This window comes from Pavona decussata, unplaced genomic scaffold (genome assembly GCF_977016875.1).
Source record: "Pavona decussata unplaced genomic scaffold, jaPavDecu1.1 SCAFFOLD_383, whole genome shotgun sequence".
NCBI lineage: Eukaryota > Metazoa > Cnidaria > Anthozoa > Scleractinia > Agariciidae > Pavona > Pavona decussata.
Genome location: NW_028145756.1, coordinates 684,571 through 705,397, shown reverse-complemented (window position 1 = coordinate 705,397; position 20,827 = coordinate 684,571). Strand labels below are relative to the sequence as shown.

The following is a 20,827-nucleotide window of genomic DNA, read 5'->3' as shown; positions in this document are numbered from 1 at the left end:
GACGATTTGAAAAATTGCACAGATCGGATATATGCTGTCTCAGCGATTTTGGGCGCGGTTAATATCGCTATATATTTTTGGCTGCAAGAGTTTTGAAAACAGAACCATTTAGTGTAACACCATTTTTTTTTAAACAAAGGCCGTGTAAGCATTCTTTTCTATTCGGATAAGATAGTCTTCAAATTATAGTGTAGCTTGAGCGCGTAAGTTTTGTACTAAAAAAATGAACAAAGATTGAAAGTAACCAACCCGGGTAATCAATAAAACAACTTTCAAGAGTTTGCCTTCATTTATTCTTACTTAGAGGATATAGCAAAGGGAGGCAACGTCCTCAAGACCCATTCAAGTCGCACGTTGTGAAAAATACTGAATTTCCGAAGCATTTGAGAACTATGAAATAACGTTTAAAAAATGGGTCATTCCAGATTCAGGTCTGAAGTTAGGTTAGCCATTAAAAACAAGATACTGAGGGATGAATTGGTAAAAAGTAAGGTACGTATGGCACATCAATTAATTTTCTTTAAATTGATTATTAAATTTTAAAGCTTGGTTTTAGTCTATTTATAAGAAAACCAGAGTAAATTACTAGACAGTTAAGTTCCATTTGGAGGCATCGCGGTTGCCGTGCTTTGCCATACGATGTGATCGTTGTTTTGTAATGGCACAATGGATCGTTTTACTTTCAATATACGACGTATTTTTATATCTTTCAGTGACTTATCGTTCAACAATCTGCACTCCCTTCCAAAGAACGTATTTATTCAACTACAGGAGTTGGTGTTGTTGTAAGTAATTGAAAATTGATGCGGTCTCTAAATCAGAAAAGAGATATTTAACTGTTTCCATTCCTTCATTTTAGTGTGAGCAACATTGTTGACACATTTCACTCACAGAGAAGTTGGCACACGGAAAGAACAACAATGATCTTATTTTTAGTATTATGATAATCAAAGCCAAATACAAATAAAATACTTTTGTGATTTTTGTGATTAAAACTATTCAGCCTGGGATTTTCTTGAGTTTCTGAGTTGGGAGGGATGGGGGAAGTAGGGGAGTGACCGGTCAGGGACTCCGTGCCTCTCCAATTCACAGGCTCAATAGATTTAAGAGAATATCTCACGCAATTTGTTATTGTCATTTTTATTAGTATATTACAGTGGCCATTGTTGCTGCCAAATATTATTGTTTTGCGTATTCCTTTCCAGTCTTTAAGGTTTCTATGTATGACAAGAATTATTTTTTTTGGCGGTTAATTTACCAGAGATGTTTTCGACGTACGATTAGTTTACAACAAGTCAACGTCAGTGTTAAGATCAAGTCTGTAAGGCTCAACGTAATTTTCCCTGTGTGATTTCCCACAAGTGGACGAAGAAGTAATTTCTGTAACCCCCGTACTTTCCACTTCTTTTGTACCAGTCAACGTTTAGTTCTTTAAGTTCGTTGTAGTCTTATTTACTCTAGTTGTAGTTTTTATCTCATTACTTTTTTCTTACTTTTCGAAACCGCTTTGCTTTCCTTGACTTCTCTTCGCTACGTCACACAAACGCTTCACTTCCATTTGCAACGCTTCGCATCGTTTTGTACCGATCAATAAGCGTTCTTTTAAGAAGCGCGTTGAGAATTACCTGTCTAACATCAGGATCCGGGATTCACTTATGTGCACCATCCTGTGAGAAACGAGAGCTCAAATTTTTAAGGAAAAGTTTTGGTCTACAATATCAACTTTACTGTCGATCTTTTCTTGTATTTTTTGTTATTATTTTTAAGGGGATTAAACTTCAACAACATCACCCAAATCAGCTTTGACACGTTTGCTGGACTTAGAGGTCTAAAGACTTTGTGAGTTAATTTCAATTTCACCTGAATCTATATTCAATAGGTACTTTTCACTGTTTGTTCTGTTTTATTTGTTTTTTCAAGAACTTTAGTTTCACTTTCTTTTTGTGTGGCCAGATCAGATCCACGAAGCCGTCCTAAGTGAAGATGTATACTGAGAATGCATCTTACTTAGGAAAGCTTCCTGAACTGGCCCTGATGATATGGAGAGAAGTAGATCCATTAAAGCATAGCTTACTTTATAAGGTAACAAAGTTAAAGCAGATAATGGCTTCTATGTTTCTTCATATTTCTTTCATCATTATGTCTTTTATGCAGGATGATGATCAAAAATAAACTAAAGTCCATCCCGAACAATACTTTTGCTGACACTTCTCTGAGATCCTTGTAAGTAATATACATAATACAAAAGTGAGAGAGCTAGCTAATGTAATCCACTACACTAAATGTCTTAAATAAATAAAAAAATACAAAATAAGTAACTTTTATTTACTCTAGGCAGTGTTTATAGAACATGTGCTAGTGGGGCCGAACATTAAACTTAACAAAGAAACAATTTAAATTGAAAATAACATTAGTTAAAAATCGCAACTAGCAGGAGGCAGACCAGCTGGCTATTTACAAGCGCGGCCGAGGAGTTGAATTTGGGGCTACCGAGAAACAACTCCAGCTAGCGGTCAGAGCGGGACTTGAACCAGGGACCACCGGATGTCAAGTCCGGCGCCCTAACCACTCGACCACTCTGCCCCGCTCCGTTACAAAGTAGTTGACAATATCCTTTCCATTGTAAAGTATTAACAATGAACCTGTATTTGTAAAATGGTGCTAAAAAGTTGGTTAATTGTTTGCTTATGTCAACATGCTATACAAGAGCCGAATTTACAGTAGAGCACTCATTTCTAAGAATCAAGCTGAGTGAAAAGTCAAAAGCTTTAACCCAAAAACATTTTGTATACAGCTGAGGTGTGTTTCAAAATACTCCTTATTAAGATCAGTTGCCTCATCTTGCCATTAAAGTAACGTTGTTAGTTGAGTTTGAAACCAAGTTTGTCCTCAGGAAATGCTTTTGTTCTCTAGAGAAACAACTGTTAATCATTGCCTACTTGCTTCCGAAAAAAAAAAAACCGTCTACTACGTTGATCCTTCAAATTCTATCAACCGTGCAGTTGATCAATAGGATATTTGCAAACTCACATTCCCTTGGAATTTATCTTTAATATTTCCTTTAGTAGTGGTTGTGTGCCTGACCAATTTAAGTTAGCTAATGTTATTGCAGTTCATAAAAAGGACTCGGTCACTTGTATGAATAAATATCGACCCATTTCATTGCTCTCCATTTTCAATAAAATTTTGGAGAAACTTGTATATAACAGACTTATCACTTTTATTGATAAATATAATAATTATTTTGTATGACAAACAATTTGGTTTTAGGAGAAATCATTCAACTCTTCATGCTACTCTTTTAATTACAGACAAAATTCAAAGAGCAATTGAAGATGGCCTATTTTTCTGTGGAATTTTTTTTTTGATTTCTCTAAGGCTTTTGATACTGTGGATCATAGCATATTACTAAAGAAATTAAACCACTATGGAATCCGTGGTATTGCCTATGATTGGTTTGTTTCCTATTTGAGCAATAGGAGGCAGTATGTTACTATAGGTAGTATTAAATCAGATGACACTCTCATTGCTCATGGTGTCCCACAGGGTTCTGTGTTAGGCCCTCTTCCATTTCTCTTGTATATCAATGATTTTTGTAAGTGCAGCAATGCGTTTGACTTTCATATTTTTGCAGATAATACAAACATGTTTTATTCTAATTCTAGTTTAGCTGAACTTGAATCTATTGTTGATTATAATCTGAGAATGGTATCTGACTGGCTTATGGCTAATAAAGTTTCATTAAATATTGATAAAACAAATTTCATTATTTTTCATCCCCCTCAAAAGGTCAAGGGTCACATAGTCTAATTAAAAATCTGTAACAGGAAGATTGCTCAAGAGAAATTTATTAAGTATCTGGGTCTTCTCATTGACTCACATCTCAGTTGGAAGTATTACATTTCACATATTTCAAGTAAGATTAAGAGATGTATTGGCATACTCTCTAAGATAAGGCACTCTGTGACCGATTTGGTCCATGTACAGTTGTATTACTCACTTATCTATCCCTTCCTGATTTATAGTTTAATAACTTGGGGGACTACTTATCAAACAGCCCTCCTTCCGCTCATCACCCTACGAAAAAGAGCTGTCAGAATAATAACATTCACAGAGTATAATTGCCACTCTCGTCCACTCTTTCGGGAATTGAAAGTACTTAAAGTAATTGACTTATTATACTTGTATTGTGCTTTGTTTATGTATGACTATTACTCTAATAGATTGCCCTTAATTTTTAACGATTTTTTCAAGAGTGTCAACAAAGTGCATCAATATCAAACAAGATTTGCATGTAAGATCTCATACTATCTGCCTAAAGCGAGGACCAACTATGGCAAATTTAACATTCGTTTTTCTGGAGCTAAAGTTTGGAATTCCATTGAAGAGTCATTAAAATTCAAGAGTCGTACCTGTTTCAAAGTCCTCTTAAAAGAATCGCTTATCTCCAACTACTGACTGTCTCATTGATGCACTTTATTTCCAGTTTTTTCCTGTGCACTTTCCCTTTTTTATTGTTATTTTTGTGTGTGCGTGTGTGTGTGAATGGTAAATCGTGTCCTTAGCTCTATTTTAATGTAGGGTACGTATTTGCAATTTTTTCCGCTTGGCCCAGCCACTTAGCTCGATTAGCTTGCTATTTCTAAGTGGCTGTGCTTTCTTCTTTAGTAATTTTTCTTTCTTGTATTAATGTAACTCTGTAATGTAACTCTGTAATTTCTGGGCACGAATAAATATTGTTGTTGTTGTTGTTGTCTAACTGCTGAGGAAAACTATTTGTTTTTTTCGAGTATTCTTTTTTTCGTAACACCTAAGCAAATACCGAGGGTAACCAAGAAGACTTAGTACCTCCAAGCCTTGATGGACGTAACGCCTTTTTGTAATTGATTAGTTTAAACATTACTGGTTTTGTTGTTTTAGGTTCCTCCATAGTAATACAATCAAGAGTATTGATCAGAGAGCGTTTTATGGCCTCCATGATCTGGAAATATTGTAAGTCGTATCGAGGAGTAACGCTATCACTAGAGCACCTTGCAGTCTCATTGAGGAAAAACCCCTTACTCACACGCCATCTCAGTTTTTTTTTTTTTTTTACATTTGTACCATTGAAATTATCATTTAATAGTTTTCACCATGAAGGTTTATTATTTTTCAAGCAAATAGCACTCATTGACCGAGTTCGTCCGGGATTTGTGGAAGATAGACGTCCCTTGTATTCATTGAGGAATTATGGTCATCTTGCTGTTTACAAAATAGATGGGCGAGAACCTTACATTTAAAGATGACGGGTGTATGTTAATTCTATTCTAGCTTACAGAGCTTAATTTTCTAAAACTATTCCAACTTAAATAATTATGTTATTCTCTTCCAGAACACTTTTTGATAATCCGTTCACATTCCTACCAGATGGTGTATTTAATGACATGACAGCCAAGACCAAACTGTAAGCTCAAAAGAATACCGGAAAAAAAAACATTATGTTACTTGATAATTTAATATATTAAACTGCTTTAGTGTTTTTTGATGTCGCGGAAGCCAATATCGATTTTGTTTTAAATGTAAAATTATTACGCCATTCAGTGTGGTCCCAGCATTAATAAAAAGTCGGAATGTTTCCCCCCCCCCCCCCCCCCAAAAAAAAAAAAAAAGTTTTCTAAGGATATGTTAGGTTTGCAACGACTTGCTCATGTAGACGTTAATTAATATAGAAACGTATTGCCAGTGATGACTTGTGCCATTGATTTTGGGCGTTAATACAATAACAGAAGCATGCAAAAAATTATAATCTATTTCAGGTCAATAACATGTAAATGGCTTCGTCAACTTCCTCGTGGCAATTATACTTTATTAATGTAAGTACATTACAGACAATTATTGGCTTTTTCCATTGGATATTGCTGTTTCAGAAATAGATAAATCGTGAAACTATGCACTACAGGTCTATATATTTGAATCTCAGTCTCACCATCTACTGTCCCTTCTAAAACTTTTCTGATGTTAAGAATAATTACAAATGTAAACAATTATTAGGTTATAAAATGACCGAGCTTTTTATCCACATATGGTTGTAAAATTAATATGAAAGCAAATGCTACTTTTAGACCCAATAGTTATCAACATACCAACAGATTAATAGTTATTTCTATTACAAGCCAGACCAGTAACTAATTAAAGACATACAAGCGTGAAATGTTCCTAATTACTTTCATCTCATAGTCGGTAAGTACACTCTCTGCCTCGTACCCAGATGTCTCTCTCATTATACAAATGAGCAAACAAAGGCTATAACCTTCCCATGGTGCCTTGAGTACATTTCGCTCTCTTTCGGGATCGATGGGCCTGTGACAGGCACCACTATATTTTGTCTTTGCATATAAATGACGACGGCGTAAAATGATTTCCGCAAAATTTAAACTCCATGATTTATATGAATTTGAAACTTAACATGTCAAGAAATCATCGTTGTCCGATGCTGTTCTAGAAAGCGTGTGATCATTTCTTTTTTCCTTTTCATGCACCTTCTGTAAATTTTCTTTCGGAATATGTCGACGACGTTGAAAATTGACGATGAAAGCAAGGGTCAAGTATAATGAGCTTAAATGAAAGAATTAATGATGATGATGATGATGATGATGATGATAAAGGAAGATTTCATGCCACAACTTTGCTTGGGAAAGCTCATATTTTACGTTCACCAATGTCCATCCCTTAGAGATTCATATACATGGATCGTACTCAGACATGGTTGAGAAGGCAAGAAAAGTCAAAGAATAATATTGATAATAATAGTAATAATAATAATAATTAACACAAAAAAGCGGACGGACCTTGTAAAATTGTTGATAAAATAATAATAATAATAATAATAATAATAATAATAATAATAATAATAATAATAATAATCCAAAATTATTTATCTCTTTATTAGAATATTCCAAGGAAAATTGATATTTACAAGTGCAACGTAGAAAAAAAGAAAAGTAAAAAATTCTTTTTACCATTCAATCGTGATTAAAAAAGAGAGTATTTGGAAGCACAACAGAGATTTTAAGCACATTTTTTTTAAAAAGCAATTATAATAAAATTAAAAAAATAATAAATATCATTCATATGACCAATCACGCATTAAAATAAGAAAAATTTAGAAACCCCTATTAATCGACCCAATAATAAAGTATCTATAGTTGTTAAGTCTAGGGAAGTCCTTCTTGACCCTTCTCTACCTCTAGATCCCTGTCCTTAACATCTAAGTTCCTCCCTCTTAGGATTCTTGATCCCCTTAGGCATACGAGCGCTCCGCAAAATTGCAAAGGACACTTTTGTCCTGACCCATGGAGTTGTTGTGGCGTAGCTCTCTTGCATTTTTATTTTTAGATAATGGCGCGGCTGATATTGAGTGGTATCTCAGGCACTCGTCAACCATCTCTCCCGTGGCTGTAAACACCAGTTGGGGTGAATGTGCCTTGCTCTATTTCTGTGACGCAAAAGTTGCACTTTTGCTTCACATTTTCATGAATCCTGTAAATTTGACTAGGGCTAAGATCATTCTAAACGAGTCTGCATTGAGATGACACACCCTTGTATCGAAAAATGCAGGTCTCTGTCGCTCCCAGAAATCCCTACAGTGGACGTCAAAACGTGCGTCAGGGGCTTGGTTAGTCCCCCTGACAAGCTCTTCGCCTGTAATACGTTGTAAACTTTCACATCATAACAAACCATGTCAAGCCACTCGGCCTGTAGATCGTGTATTTCATTGTGGCGCTGAATAACTAAGCCTCCACGCTGGCAGATCATCGCGTGGTCTACTGTAAACATGCTCCGACAAACGCATATTGACGTATCATCGGGTATCGGACAATCATATCAAAGCCTCACAGCATCACGAAATTCCCGTTTGTTGAGATCCAAATCCGTGTCCTTGAGAGGAACAACTGTAAGCCAGTTGGATGTGCCCTTTTCACATGCTAGGTCCACGGCTCTCCGTTTCTTTTCTGGCAACAAGGCCTTCACCTCCTCAAGCTCTTCTCTAAGCCCATCATCTTTTTCTTTCCAGGCGGCGTGTACCAGCCGCTGCAACTCGGCTTCCTCTGGGGCTCACATAAACGATATTGAATTGACATTAAAAGCGATTTACTTAAAGCAATGTGCAATTGCACACAATAACAGCTTGTATCTTCCAACTCAGACAGTCACATGCATAATAAAATACTAAAATACTGGACTGAAGCTCAACGTTGAGAAAAGAAAAAAATGAAGAACTGTATATTTCTTTCAGCCTTAAGTTAACTACGTTGACTGAGGCGAAAAAAAATGGAGCTTTTTTTTCGCTTTATTCTAGTATTTCAGTATTTCATTCTGCATGTAACTGTCTGAGTTATAATAATAAGATAATGTATAATAATAATAATAATAATAGCAATGAATATTAATAGTTTAAATAATAATAATAATAATAATAATAATAATAATAATAATATTAATTTTTTTAAATGATTAACAGATCTCTTTATTAAAATATTTCAAGGAAAATTGATATTTACAAGTTAAAAGAAGAAAAAATGAATAATTCAATTGTGGTGAAAAAAAAATAGTATTTCGAAGACCAGCAGAGCTATTTTCAAACACAATATTTAGAAAAAATCAATTTAAAAAAAAGATTAAAAGTCTAGGAAAGCCCTTCTCGGCCCTTCTCTTCTTCTAGATCCCTGTCCTTAACATCTAAGTTCCTTCTTCTCGGGGTTCTCGATCCTCTTATGTATAGAAGCGCGCTACGCAAAAATTGTAAAGGACACTTCCGCCCTGGCTCATGAAATTGTTGTGGCGTAGCTCTCTTGCCTTTTTTTCAGATAATAGCTCGGCTAATGCTGAGTGGTATCTCAGGCTATCATCAGCCATTCCTCCCCCCCGTCTTTGTAATAATAATAATAATAATAATAATAATAATAATAATAATAACAATAATAATAATAATAATAATAATAATAATAACTTGTATAATAATAATTAATATAAACAAAATACTACGATAATAGCTGCACTTTCCTTTTTGGATCAAGATTGTTAAAATCTTTTAATGCCTGGTGTGTTGTCAGTCGACGTTCTGTTGTCAGTGGCAGTTGCCACACTCGAACACCAACCCACGGCCTTGCCAGTACCTTACGCATGCGCAGAGCCATATCACCCGGGTAGTGGCAGCCATGGACAGCTCTTTGGGCCTTGTTAGGCCTTATCGGAATGGCATAGCCGTCGGGCACCGAACGATCATGTGGTAGCTGTTGGCTGGGAACTGCACGTACTGGCAAGGCGGTGGGTTTGAGTCCGAATGTGTCACTTGCTTCAATTGATTGTCTCATTGTTTTGATCGCCGAATCTTGACTCTCTACGAAAATCCCGGATTCAGCGACAGATATGAGGTGCAACCACAATTTAATTCGACTTAACCGGCTACCCCAGAAGATGGGTTCTTATTGTATATTTCTTACAACTTTCCTTCAGCCTGTCCCTGTAATTTAGAGGACTCATAGTTGAAACCACCGCGAAAACCGAAAACGTAGTGTCATTCTTTTTGCTGGTATCTATTGCCCTTCTGGTGAAGCAAGGAGTGTGAGAGAGAAAACGTTGGACTACTTAAACAGACTCTGTGCTTGTGGACCAACCATCTGCTGGACTAATTATGGCCGGTGACTTAAACAAGTTACATCTAAGTGCGCTGTGCCACTGAGTTAACTTAAGGTTTAAAGAGATCTACAATTCTTCATTTCTTTCCTTTCTCAACGTTGAGTTCCATTTTTTTTTTTCGCTTCAGTTCAGTATTTTAGTATTTCATTCTGCTTGTAGCTGTCTGAGTTGGAAAATGCAAGCTGGTATTGTGTACAATCGCACATTGCTATGGGTAAATTACTTTTAATGTCAATTCAATATCGTTTATGTGAACATTGAAAAGTGTGGGCGATATGACTCCACTTTGCGGTACCTCTGTAATACCACGACCAGGTTTAGACAACCCCCAATCAGTAATTTGTAGTGACCTCTCTAACAGGAAGCTCTGAGTATGTTCCAAAAAAGCTTCTACTGACTCCCATAGAAGCAAGCTTCGCCAATAAGGGAGCATGATCAACTAAAACAAACCCTTTACGGAAGTCTACGAACACAATATGCATACCTTCAACCTGGTTTCCCCGATCTGTAGCGTTGAAGCAGGCCTGATAGCACATTCCAGGGCTGCGACAGTAGATCTATATTCGGTAAATGCACGTTGGCTGTTGATGATTTTAAGATCATCTTTATTTAAGCTGACCTAAACTTGTCCAGTACTTTGGCAATTTGTGGTACGTAGTTGTATCAATACTGGGTGTCTAAAATCGTTATGTATGCCCACTGGACTACTCATTTTCGGCACTGGACTGCGAAGGCCTACTGTCATATGTGGTAGGGATCTTGCTTTGCTGGATAGTAGTACAGATAATGTCATGGACTACAAGTGGTAGTTCTTCATGGAATTGTTTTAGAACCAAAGTAAGTACAGTGTGTCCTCTCCTGTGGCCATCTTTGGATTCAAATGTTTAAGTGCGGCTTTTACTTGAACGATATTAGGTATAGACGGGGTACGATCTTCAAGGCTGTAATCTAGATAATTAAACAACAATGTGGATGGCTCGCGGTCTTTCCAAGATGCAGCAAATACGTCAAGGAGATCATCTTTAATTCGCCATTGGTTGGAGGCTTAATACTCATAGTTGTCTAGCTCCAAACAATAGAAAGTTTAAGATACCTGGACGGCTGACTCCGAAGACGGCTGACCGGAAGTAAATTTTGCTTGTAGACCACATTGCGCATGCCTGGTCTACGCGGATTGTAGTCCAGCCTTTGTCGAGGACATGGCCGTCAGGCCGTGGAACTTTTTGAATTCCGTTGGATGAACATTCTTTGTGATTGCTTGTTTTTGCCAATAAAAATATAAGAAGAGCGTTTAAATTCCAAATAACCATTTTCACTTTGCTTCGCAGTCACGGAAAAAATTTCAACTGGCTTTTACACGTGTACAAAATGTCCTTGCTTTCCAAAACAAAAAAAAAAGGAACTTGTATGCTCTGCCGGTTCACCTTATAAATGAAAAAAAAAAAGTGATATTTTATACTGAACTCTTATTTGGAAGCATCAAATGCGGAGTAAAAGATTTTTTGTGATTTTCTTCATCTTTATTTACCGAATTAGCGAGCATGGAATGGAAGGAAGAGCATGTCCTACTTTGTTGTAAAAAAAATTCGTCAGTCAACCTTACCAGTTTAGAGAAAGAACGGTCGAGAAAGATAAAATTAGGAAGAAATTTGGAATTGCCTGAATAACTGTCAAACAACGAAATTACGTGTGACCAAGCGTTCAGTGCGAGATCGATTTAAATTGATCGAGAAAAAGTTCAAGCGTAGAATTGGAGAGGAAGAAAGTTTGTCGGGAACTGACGTAGAGCCCGCTTCAGAGCTTGACCAAAATCCTGAGGAGATTTGTGCACTGGAAGAATCTTTCACGGTAGAAGCCACAGACTCCAAGCAAGCTAAAGCAGAATAAAATACTTAAAAAAGCTATGGAAAGCTACGCTCAGACCAAAACAAGACTGAGTAGTAATGAAACTCACGCGGAACCAAAGAAGAAGAAGAGAAGAGGAGGCAACGATTCCATAGAATTCCTTCAAGAAAAATCTAAACAAGAGCTAGAGGTCAGAAAAAAAGAGCTTGAGCAGAAGGAAAAGGAGCAAGCACGATTATTTGAGAATCAAAGGGAGATGATGCAAATGATGCAGCAGCAACAACAAAACATGATGGAGCGACTGTCGAAATTGGTAAACAAGTGAATATTGAACCTTTTTATTTACAATGAAAGTCACGTTACAGCGTTCATTGTAGCTCTGCACTACTTTTCATATTTTCTGTGTATTATATTCAAATTGTCATACACTGAATGATATAGAACCTTTTCTATTTACAGTGAGTGTAATGGTGTTTAGTTTGTACACTTCTCGATTTGTTCACTTTATTAAAAATGTACCTGAATGATATTATTTTGGCTCTGTTTATTCTCCTTGCCTCCAAAAAAAAGTAATCCATGGAAACAGTGATTAACTAGCCTTAACTGATTTTTATAGTTGCAGTTTTCATAAGCCGTTTGTAGAAAGGCAATTAAAGCAATCTCAAGAGAAATACTCCTCAAGCGTTGGAGGGTCTAGCTTGAAGTAACTTGAAGTTGAATTTCCGTAAAGGTAAATTATCGCATTTCTTAAAAGGGCACACACAACATACAATTTTTTGATTGAGCTAAGAGCCATTTTAAGGTTTTTCTTAAAGTCCATAAGCTTGAACTTCTCCACAATGTCCCCAAACAACCACTCAACGGAATGTTCGCACATTTGACATACATTCGTTGAAGGCTTCCAAGTGTCAAAGCGATAAATATTCAAAGAAGAGACTGTGATCAGCTGTTCATTAAATCCACAATAATTACTTACCAACAGGACCGACCAAATGTCCAAGAAGGCCATTAGGAAGCCCAACAGCCTAAAATTTGAGGACACGCACCCTTTTGTGCCCGTTGTAAACAAGCCTCTGGTATTCTCCTGGTTTGAAAATCGGACGAACCGTTCCATCTACAAACCCAAAACAACTGTTAAGGGCAGCGCCTTTGTCAGGCACAGCATCAGCATATTGTTGAATAGCCAGTGGGTTTAGGATAGAGCGATTCCAGCTTGTGATTCGGTGATGATGTAGATCAAAGATATATAGTTGAGCACAACGTTCAATATCATACACAAAACAGGGACTGGTTTTGCAAACCTGCTGACCATGTCACCGTAACGGCATGGATACGCGCCGAGTCGGCGGAGAAGGATACAGAGGCCTTCTATTCGGTCGCAAATACTGCCCTGTGGACACTTAAAGGTGGATGGTAATTAAAGGACATTAGCAAGAGGTTCGATAACTCTTTCAAATCTAAACCCGGCTTTGCATTCGGCTTTACTCATATCTTCCTCCAAATTGAAATAAGGTAGCTCTAAATTAATTGGCCTATTACCTTCATAAAAAACTATAAATTCTTCATCGGTTAGTATTTTTTCTGTGTAAGCAATAACTACCATTTCGCGAGCCTTTCTTAACGTCGCCATAATGCGGTTACAGAAGCTTAGACACTGCCGTCCTCAGCCTAAAACTTAACGTGTAAAGTTTCCCGCCAAGATGTCATCAACGGCCCAGCCTTCCGCGTCCAATTCTAAGTTCTCCAGGTCAGCCGTCCATGTATATTAAACTCTCTAGTGTACAAATTGAACTATATAACTTGCTAGGGGTTACAGTGTCGAAGATCGTGAAATTTGTTCATTATTTCCGCTGGGATTAATAATTAGATGTACAATTTTCGTGACTCGCTGCTGATAACTTATTTGGTGCCCTTGAACGAAAGTTTTTTTTTTTTGTTTCTCGCGTGTCATAGAGTTTATACATGGTGTAATCCACAGCCTTTCGGAAGCTTGCATGCGGATGGTCTTCAGTGGAATAGTTTCATCCTAGATCTCGATGAGAATAAGGTTGAAAGCGGATACTTTCTCGTCGACGACCGATGTCTTCCTAGGAATATTCTGCCTCCCATTCCTCAAGATTAAGTTGTCAGCCAATTGCGTTTACATTTTCTTGTTTCATAACTCGGGCTTTCCTGGAAAAAGCGGGGATCCTTAGCCTGAGTTTTGGTGTCAATATCAGACACTGGTGGTCCGAACGACTAATGGGTAGTAGGTGCTTGACGCCTTCGTATAGCTCCGACATATTAGTTAGCTATTTGGTCCAGTGTGTTGTTGCCTCTTGTTGGCCCTTTAACTACAATATAAGATCTGTCCCAAGGTAACTATTAATGGCAAGGTATTTGTTTCAGTATCATTAAAATACGAGCGCGTTCTGGAATCATTATCACACAGTGCCTCTAATAAACCTGCCTTGTTCTTCATTCTTACTTCCTCGTCTTCGTCGTTTGCTCACCAGTCCCCACCCCCCCCCCCCCCCAATCCCCCAATCCCTACCATTGGCCCTCCTCCTTCAACAATGCTTGTTTTTTCTTTGACTTCTTTACTTTCATATTGTTGTTTCGGAAGTTCAGATAATGTTGTTTTATCCATTCAGTGACTGTGCTCCTTCAACAAGTTTTCATATATTGCTTAATGATGACGAGGTTTCCCATAAAGATGTATTTATCCGCACGGGGTTTGAATGCCAGAGAGGAGAAGATACAGGTAGCTTTTTACATGGAACATTCTTTAACTGCAGCCCTTGCACTGCTGGATCCTATAATGGCGACGGATTTTGTGTGGCGTGCCCTGCAGGTAATTAAGATGGGTAATTCAGTGATAAATGTGGGACTGTTACCATCATGATAAGGCTCTAATAGCATTTGAACCTATGCTCTCTGTGGTACCTGAGCAGCGCTTTAGCATTTGAGCTGTCTATCCAACTTAGATCTGGTCATTATTTTTGGTGTTCGTTATAAACGCATTAGAGTGAGGTGATGGAGCGAAATATATGAAATTTATATATTTCAATTGCGAATGAGTTTTTTTCAGGCCTTCTTTTTGCAACCGCTGAGGTTGGATTATACTCTGGAAAAATAATTCGTATAAGCAACCATAGTGTTTTAATTTCTATTTGACACTGGATTAAAATAATTCCATCATAATGACCTTTAGGGTTGAGAACATCTCGAACCCTATCACCTAAGTTGTCTTTAATATCTTCCAATTGTTAGTATTTATCTGATATCTCGATGTGATGTGACTTTCTTCAAGGCTAGATCTATAGTTTTTAATCATCTTTTAAGTAAGTCTCTACTCATTTTTTCTTCCAGAGTTCACATACATCCAGCAAAGCAATGAAGGATTGTATGGTCAAATATTTTGTCTTCCCAACTGAAAAAAGTTTAAAACCTAATAACCCACTTTTATATCGAAAGCGTTTCCCTTTACAATCCCGATGATCGGCAGTTAGAGTGAAATGATGGTGCGATCAGTTTTTTTTTTTTCTTTCTTTCTTTCTTTCTTTCTTTCTTTCTTTCTTTCTTTCTTTCTTTCTTTCTTTCTTTCTTTCTTTCTTTCTTTCTTTCTTTCTTTCTTTCTTTCTTTCTTTCTTCTTAGTGCATGATACCAGTCGCATAATTATTTATCTCCAGCATACTTAAAGTCATTACAATTCTGGTTACCTTTCATTCATGGTAAAAGCATCCATTATCCTTTTACGATACCATTAATACAGCTTGAAAACTGTTCCCTTCTTTTGTATCTGCAGGAGGTTTCTACCAAGACCAAATGGGGCAGGTCGAATGCAAGAGATGTAGTGTTGGTACGTTTGTCTCCTTGGAGCGTGTTCCTGGTAAAAGTGCCACTGATTGCTGGGCTTGTCCATACGGTTAGTAGTATGGTGGTCGGTAACCACCGTAAACAAGTTCCAGCACACACTCATTTATTCTAAAGGCTGAAAGTATACCTTGACGTTAACTCCGTTGCGCATTGGCCATTAAATCCTAGCAGTACACAGGATGTGTGTCACTCAAGCCTAGTTTAAGCCTAAATATAAAATTCAACCCTTAAATCGGATTTGTTTCTCCGCGACATAGCGAAACAGTTTGAAAAACGTCCGCCATTTTGCACCTTGGATCAGTCTTGTTCACGTGAACACGCACAAATCACACTATGCAATAATGTGTTTTTCATTTAATAGATGATGAGCAGGAACCAATCGTACCTGCCACACTATCTTTGTCATTGTTTAATTCTTCGTGGTGGTAGGTGACCATATCATGTATCAAAGCATAATCATTCCAGCAACTGCTGCAATGATTATGTTCGAAAATTGTTGATAAACAACCATCTTCTCAACAGGTACCCTATCCAATCAAACTGCTGACTATCGTGCTTGTAGATGTCTGCACGGCTTTTACCGTATGGATCGCTTTGGGCCCTGTTCAGCCTGTCCATCCCAGGGCATAAACTGTGTAAACGATACAGCAATATTGGCGCCCAGTTATTACTGGAACTGGACCAACCTAAGTGACAAGGACAGCTATAAAAACTTTGTCAACAACATTAATTGTTTTGGGGTTGATTACGATGGAAGGTTTTCCAAATTTCCCCTGTCACTGCCAAAACCAGTAAAATGTCCCTATTCTGGCTCATGCAAAGGTGGAATTGATTCAGAATGTCACGAAGGATATAAAGGCAACCTCTGTGCTACTTGTACTGATGGCTACTACCTACGATTCAACACTTGCTTGAAATGTCCGGGATTGACTGTTTCTATAATGTCATCTCTTATGATGATTGCACTTTTTGTGGTGGTGTTTCTAATGGTTCTGTGGGGCGATTCAAAGAACACTGAGAACAATCGTACTGTCGCCGACGTCATCATGTCCTGTTTCAAGATTGTGATCGGTTTTTATCAAGCCATTGGTGGAATTTTCTCGGCGTTAGCGAGAGTTCAGTGGCCAGCAACATTGATCTCCATGGAAAAATGTTTAAAACTGTTCGAGGAAAATATTTTTCAGTTTGCTCCGTTAAGCTGCATCTATCCAAAACTACGACTGGACCAATTCTTTAAGTTTTTCTCAGTTATCTCTGTCAATCTGTTAGTTATTTTCCTTATTTTAATCTACCTCTTTCTTAAAATGCGCCACCTCAAGAGTAAGCTTAATTGTTCCTCCCGGGAACAAATTCGGGCGGTATCTAGTTTGAAGAAGTCTTGCTATCGGAACATTTTCTTATTTTTACTGGCCTCATATCCAATGACAAGTAAAATAATTATCCATATTCTACCTCTTCCAGGCGCATGTGTCACACATTGCTTCACACATGACAAGAATCACTGTATCTCCCTTCTGAAAGCCGATTACTCCATCCAATGTTTCACTGCCCGACACAAGTTGTACTGGCACATTGCCGCCGTTTTTGCCTTGTATCCTGTGGGATTTCCTCTCCTGATGTTACTTCTCGTTTACAAATATCGCGAATCCAAGTCTGATGGAGAAATTGCTTTCGGGTTGAAAGTGTTCTATGAAAACTATAAGAAAAAATTTTGGTTTTGGGAGATAACAGAGATGTATCGTAAACTGATATTAATTTCGTTAATATTCTTCTTTGGATCCGAGAGCCTCTCACAGATTGGCATCACTGTCTTCACCGTGAGTTCTTTTGGAGTGGCCTACACCTTCTTTCGCCCAATAAAAGACAAGTTTGAAGATCGACTCCAAACCTATGTGCTGTGGGTCATCTTCTTTGACGTATGCCTAGGAGCAGTGTACACCACGTGTGATGTGGCCCATCGTCACAAAGGAAACGACTCCGTATTGGTTAATGTCCTCTTCGTGGTCCTGAATAGCTCAGTTCTTCTGGTTGCTTTGGGTAAGTCTCGATAGTATGCCGCTGTTCGGGAAAATGCGGGGAGGAAGGCCGGGCCCGAGGGAGCGGCGCAAATCGAGCCTACAGCTGAACCCGTTTCCACTCATTAAAATATTGGAACTTTTATTTCCTTATTTGTTTTTGCTTATGTCCTTCAGTTATTAGGCAACCAAAAACTTACCTTGTTTCTTTTTCGGTCTAAACAAGCTTTATTTGTCATCCCTGGGTTAACGGCACTTTCACCGTATATTTGGACGATTTCGTAGAGACCATAAATTACTTTCTTGGTCTCGAAAATCACAACGCCCTGGCAAAAAATGTACATCAGGGAGCTAATTATTTAATCCCTTCTAGGTAAAGGAGCTGCCTATATGAAGTCCGTCTGGGAAAAGTTTTCCTCTTGTCTGATACAATGCTTCCATATTTTGCGGAAAGGAGCTGCGTTTCTGAAGAGGAGAGTCTGCATTCGCCTCCAAAGTTTGATCCTCTCTAACCGTAATGAAGCAGAACCATTCTTGATCCAATAATAACTTCAGGTTTCTGCAATTAGATGTCATTGACAGCCCGGCTGCCTTGTGCAATGCCGGTATTTTGACGATTAGAATGGAGTCTCTGAAGATGTGGTTACTTTGAACAATTATTACACGTTATAGGTTTTAAAGTTCAATTTTATCTCACGAAATTCCCGGAGTTTAGAATCTTGCGTCAAATTTTAAACTCTTGCCGCTTTGAATTCTTCTGTAGAACCGAATTCGAGCGTAATTTAATTTCAGACTGAGACTCCATTCAAATGTTCAATATTCTGTAAAGGTTTGCCTTGAATAATTGGCTGACTTTGAACAACACGTTTGTTTTAAAATGAGCCATTAATAGAATAAACATTTAACGTTGCTTCGTTCGTCAAGGAACACAAACACAGAATCGCTCCATTGGAGGTAATAGATCCTTTTATGCTAATTCGCCACCATTTTGAATGGAATGAACATGGTGCGAAATGCAGTGATAGCGAGGGTGTCCGAAGAAAAGTTATTTCTATTCATTGGGTTTATTTTGAAATTACCTTTTATTGAAACCGCAGACAACTGATGTTTAATTCACATCTTATCTAGAAGTCTCAATTAGCCTTTGCTAAAAATAATGTCCTCGGTATATACATGTAGTGTTTTTCCTTTTTCGACGATCAATTTGTACGTGATTATTTGTAAATTGTGTTTCATATTGTAAATCGATGTCAGTACTTAAAGGGGAAGTATCACGCAAATTTGCTGTCATTTCAAAAACCCAAAAATGTTTGTCTGTCAGCAGAATCAACGAAATTATTGTAAAAGTTTGTTATAAATTATCACCCCTGTGCAATTAAACTGCCCATTAGTGCCTCTGACCAGAGAAAGAGCATGCTGGTATGTATTGAAACAATAAGGCTAATGTTTTTCAAGCTCTCGCATGTTTGTTTCCAAAATGCGCTAAAACAGATCACGAGTTGTTCCTTTCAAGGATTGATTTGATTTCTTTCCTCTCGTTATTCAAGAATTATTTGGCAGCTGACTGAAGCCTTATTTCATGATTTTAAACAAAAGATACCAAAAGCTCCAGAATACTTCGCCTTTAAATACATACTATAATAGATGCCATATTTGTGAGGACACTTACTGCGAGTAAAACGTCGAGAGGATAAAGCAAAGCAATCCTTAGTGTCGTTTACTTTATAAGTAGTGATAGACTATATATTGCTAATAATAAGGAGCGGTAAACTTATTTTATCTTTGGACACGTTAACAAGATAGCTATTTGTGAAAAATGCCCTTAAGAGCATTTCCTTAATTTGTTTATCCAGAGTCACAGCTGATGAAAAAAGGTGGGGACCTTACGCAACCACGACGAGAACGCCAACGTCACTTGAAATCATAAGTTCCAGTTACTGGTACTGCTTCGTTCTTCTTTCCAATTCCTGTAATTTGCACAATATGGCCGATAATTCAGTAACTGAACAGGTGGAACGAGTCTTCAAGTTATCACAGAGAATGAAAAATTTACCGCCATGTGCTCATGTTCTCCAGAAAACGTTGAACTTGGATATTTCACGTTGTTGTAAATGTTTGGCGGAAGACGGTGAAGAGATATACCAACATTAACGCACGTGCACAGCCATTGTTTTGCTTATTAACCCTTTTATTTATTGACGTTTTCGTGACCATCGGCGTCGTGTCTGCGTACAGTACCTATTGTTAGAAATCGAAGTTGATTGAGAAACCACATTCTTCAGCTTCCGAACGTTTTATAGAGAAATTAATTAGGACTATAAATTACCTTTTATATTATGTTCTCTGTTTAACTGTTTTACTCCGTTGATAAACAGACGATTACTTCTTAACTAAAGCTAACATATCTCCATGGAGCGTAGACCTAGAATAATTACTTTAGCGAGTAAGCTTCGTAAATAAACACCAGAAGGAAATATTATTAAAAATGGATTTAAATATTCTGGAGGTTCGAACTTCAAGCTTTTCCTTATGATACGTGCAACTTTCATTCAAACATACTCCTCATTCAGTTATTTCCCTTGAGTTTTATTTACGAAGCTAAGCCAACCGTGGGCTCTAGATCTCGGTACGCTATGACCAAAAATGTTCAAATACCCTGCCATTTTAGTTTCTCTAACACTGCGTCGCATGTCATATTTGAAGATCCAGTAAAACAAAATTCAACACAATATATCGTACTGAAAGAAAATAGAAGTTCTATTTAAACACGTCAGTACGAGTAAATTGTAAAGCATTGAAAAATAAAAACTAAATCTATTAAATAGCTTTCAATATCATTAGATAAATCCTTTATGGTAGACGATAGAGGATAAGCTAGCCTTGCTAGCCTAACTTCCACATGGTGCGAAGTCGTGATCTGTACTTACTTCCGATAAAATGGGAAAGGACGAATATATATGAATCAGATATTCAGAGCCACAAAGTATGCCGGAGCACAATTGGAATTTACAACCCCGCCGCACTCAAATGATCAATGCCCCCGTCTTTATTCTTAGTAACAACTTGTAATTTAAACGAGGAAACTATTCAGGGAATAAATCTCATTCAGGGCCATTTGACTGCTAAATGACCCCCCAGCCGCTCCGTCTCTCAAATTCCGAATAGTTTCGATCCCGTAGAGTATCTTTCAAATCCGTTTTGTATCGATAAGCGGTATTTTGTAGAGTAAAAAAAAAATGCGAAAAAATCAAATTTCTGGAAATGAACGTGGTGAACTTTAAATAGTGTTTTGGGCTTCGAAATGTTTTGCGACGCAAGAACAAAAACCAAATTCAACCTACTAAGTAAAGCAGCTTCCGGGCTTCTGACCGTACCTGATGCTCTTTAACCCCTGCTCAATAATTATATAAAATATTTGCCTGCAAATAGA

The 20,827-nt window shown here is 37.6% G+C and overlaps 1 protein-coding gene and 2 pseudogenes across 3 annotated transcripts in view; 2 read left to right on the top strand and 1 right to left on the bottom strand.

The window, feature by feature from the left end:
- LOC146451856 (uncharacterized) overlaps positions 1–19,895 on the top strand; it is a 149,701-nt gene extending 129,806 nt beyond the window's left edge. For all 3 annotated transcript variants that reach the window (XM_085098539.1, XM_085098542.1, XM_085098541.1), the window contains exons 14-23: positions 714–785; positions 1,768–1,839; positions 2,155–2,223; positions 4,921–4,992; positions 5,372–5,443; positions 5,796–5,852; positions 14,157–14,356; positions 15,312–15,431; positions 15,905–17,419; positions 17,771–19,895. In XM_085098539.1, the coding sequence (XP_084954665.1) occupies positions 714–785; positions 1,768–1,839; positions 2,155–2,223; positions 4,921–4,992; positions 5,372–5,443; positions 5,796–5,852; positions 14,157–14,356; positions 15,312–15,431; positions 15,905–17,419; positions 17,771–17,943 (2,422 nt within the window). In that variant the 3' untranslated portion in view covers positions 17,944–19,895. The remainder of the gene's footprint in view (positions 1–713; positions 786–1,767; positions 1,840–2,154; positions 2,224–4,920; positions 4,993–5,371; positions 5,444–5,795; positions 5,853–14,156; positions 14,357–15,311; positions 15,432–15,904; positions 17,420–17,770) is intronic.
- LOC146451858 (uncharacterized) lies at positions 10,466–12,136 on the top strand (annotated as a pseudogene).
- Positions 12,185–13,212, bottom strand: LOC146451857 (uncharacterized; annotated as a pseudogene).
- Positions 19,896–20,827: the final 932 nt, after the last annotated feature.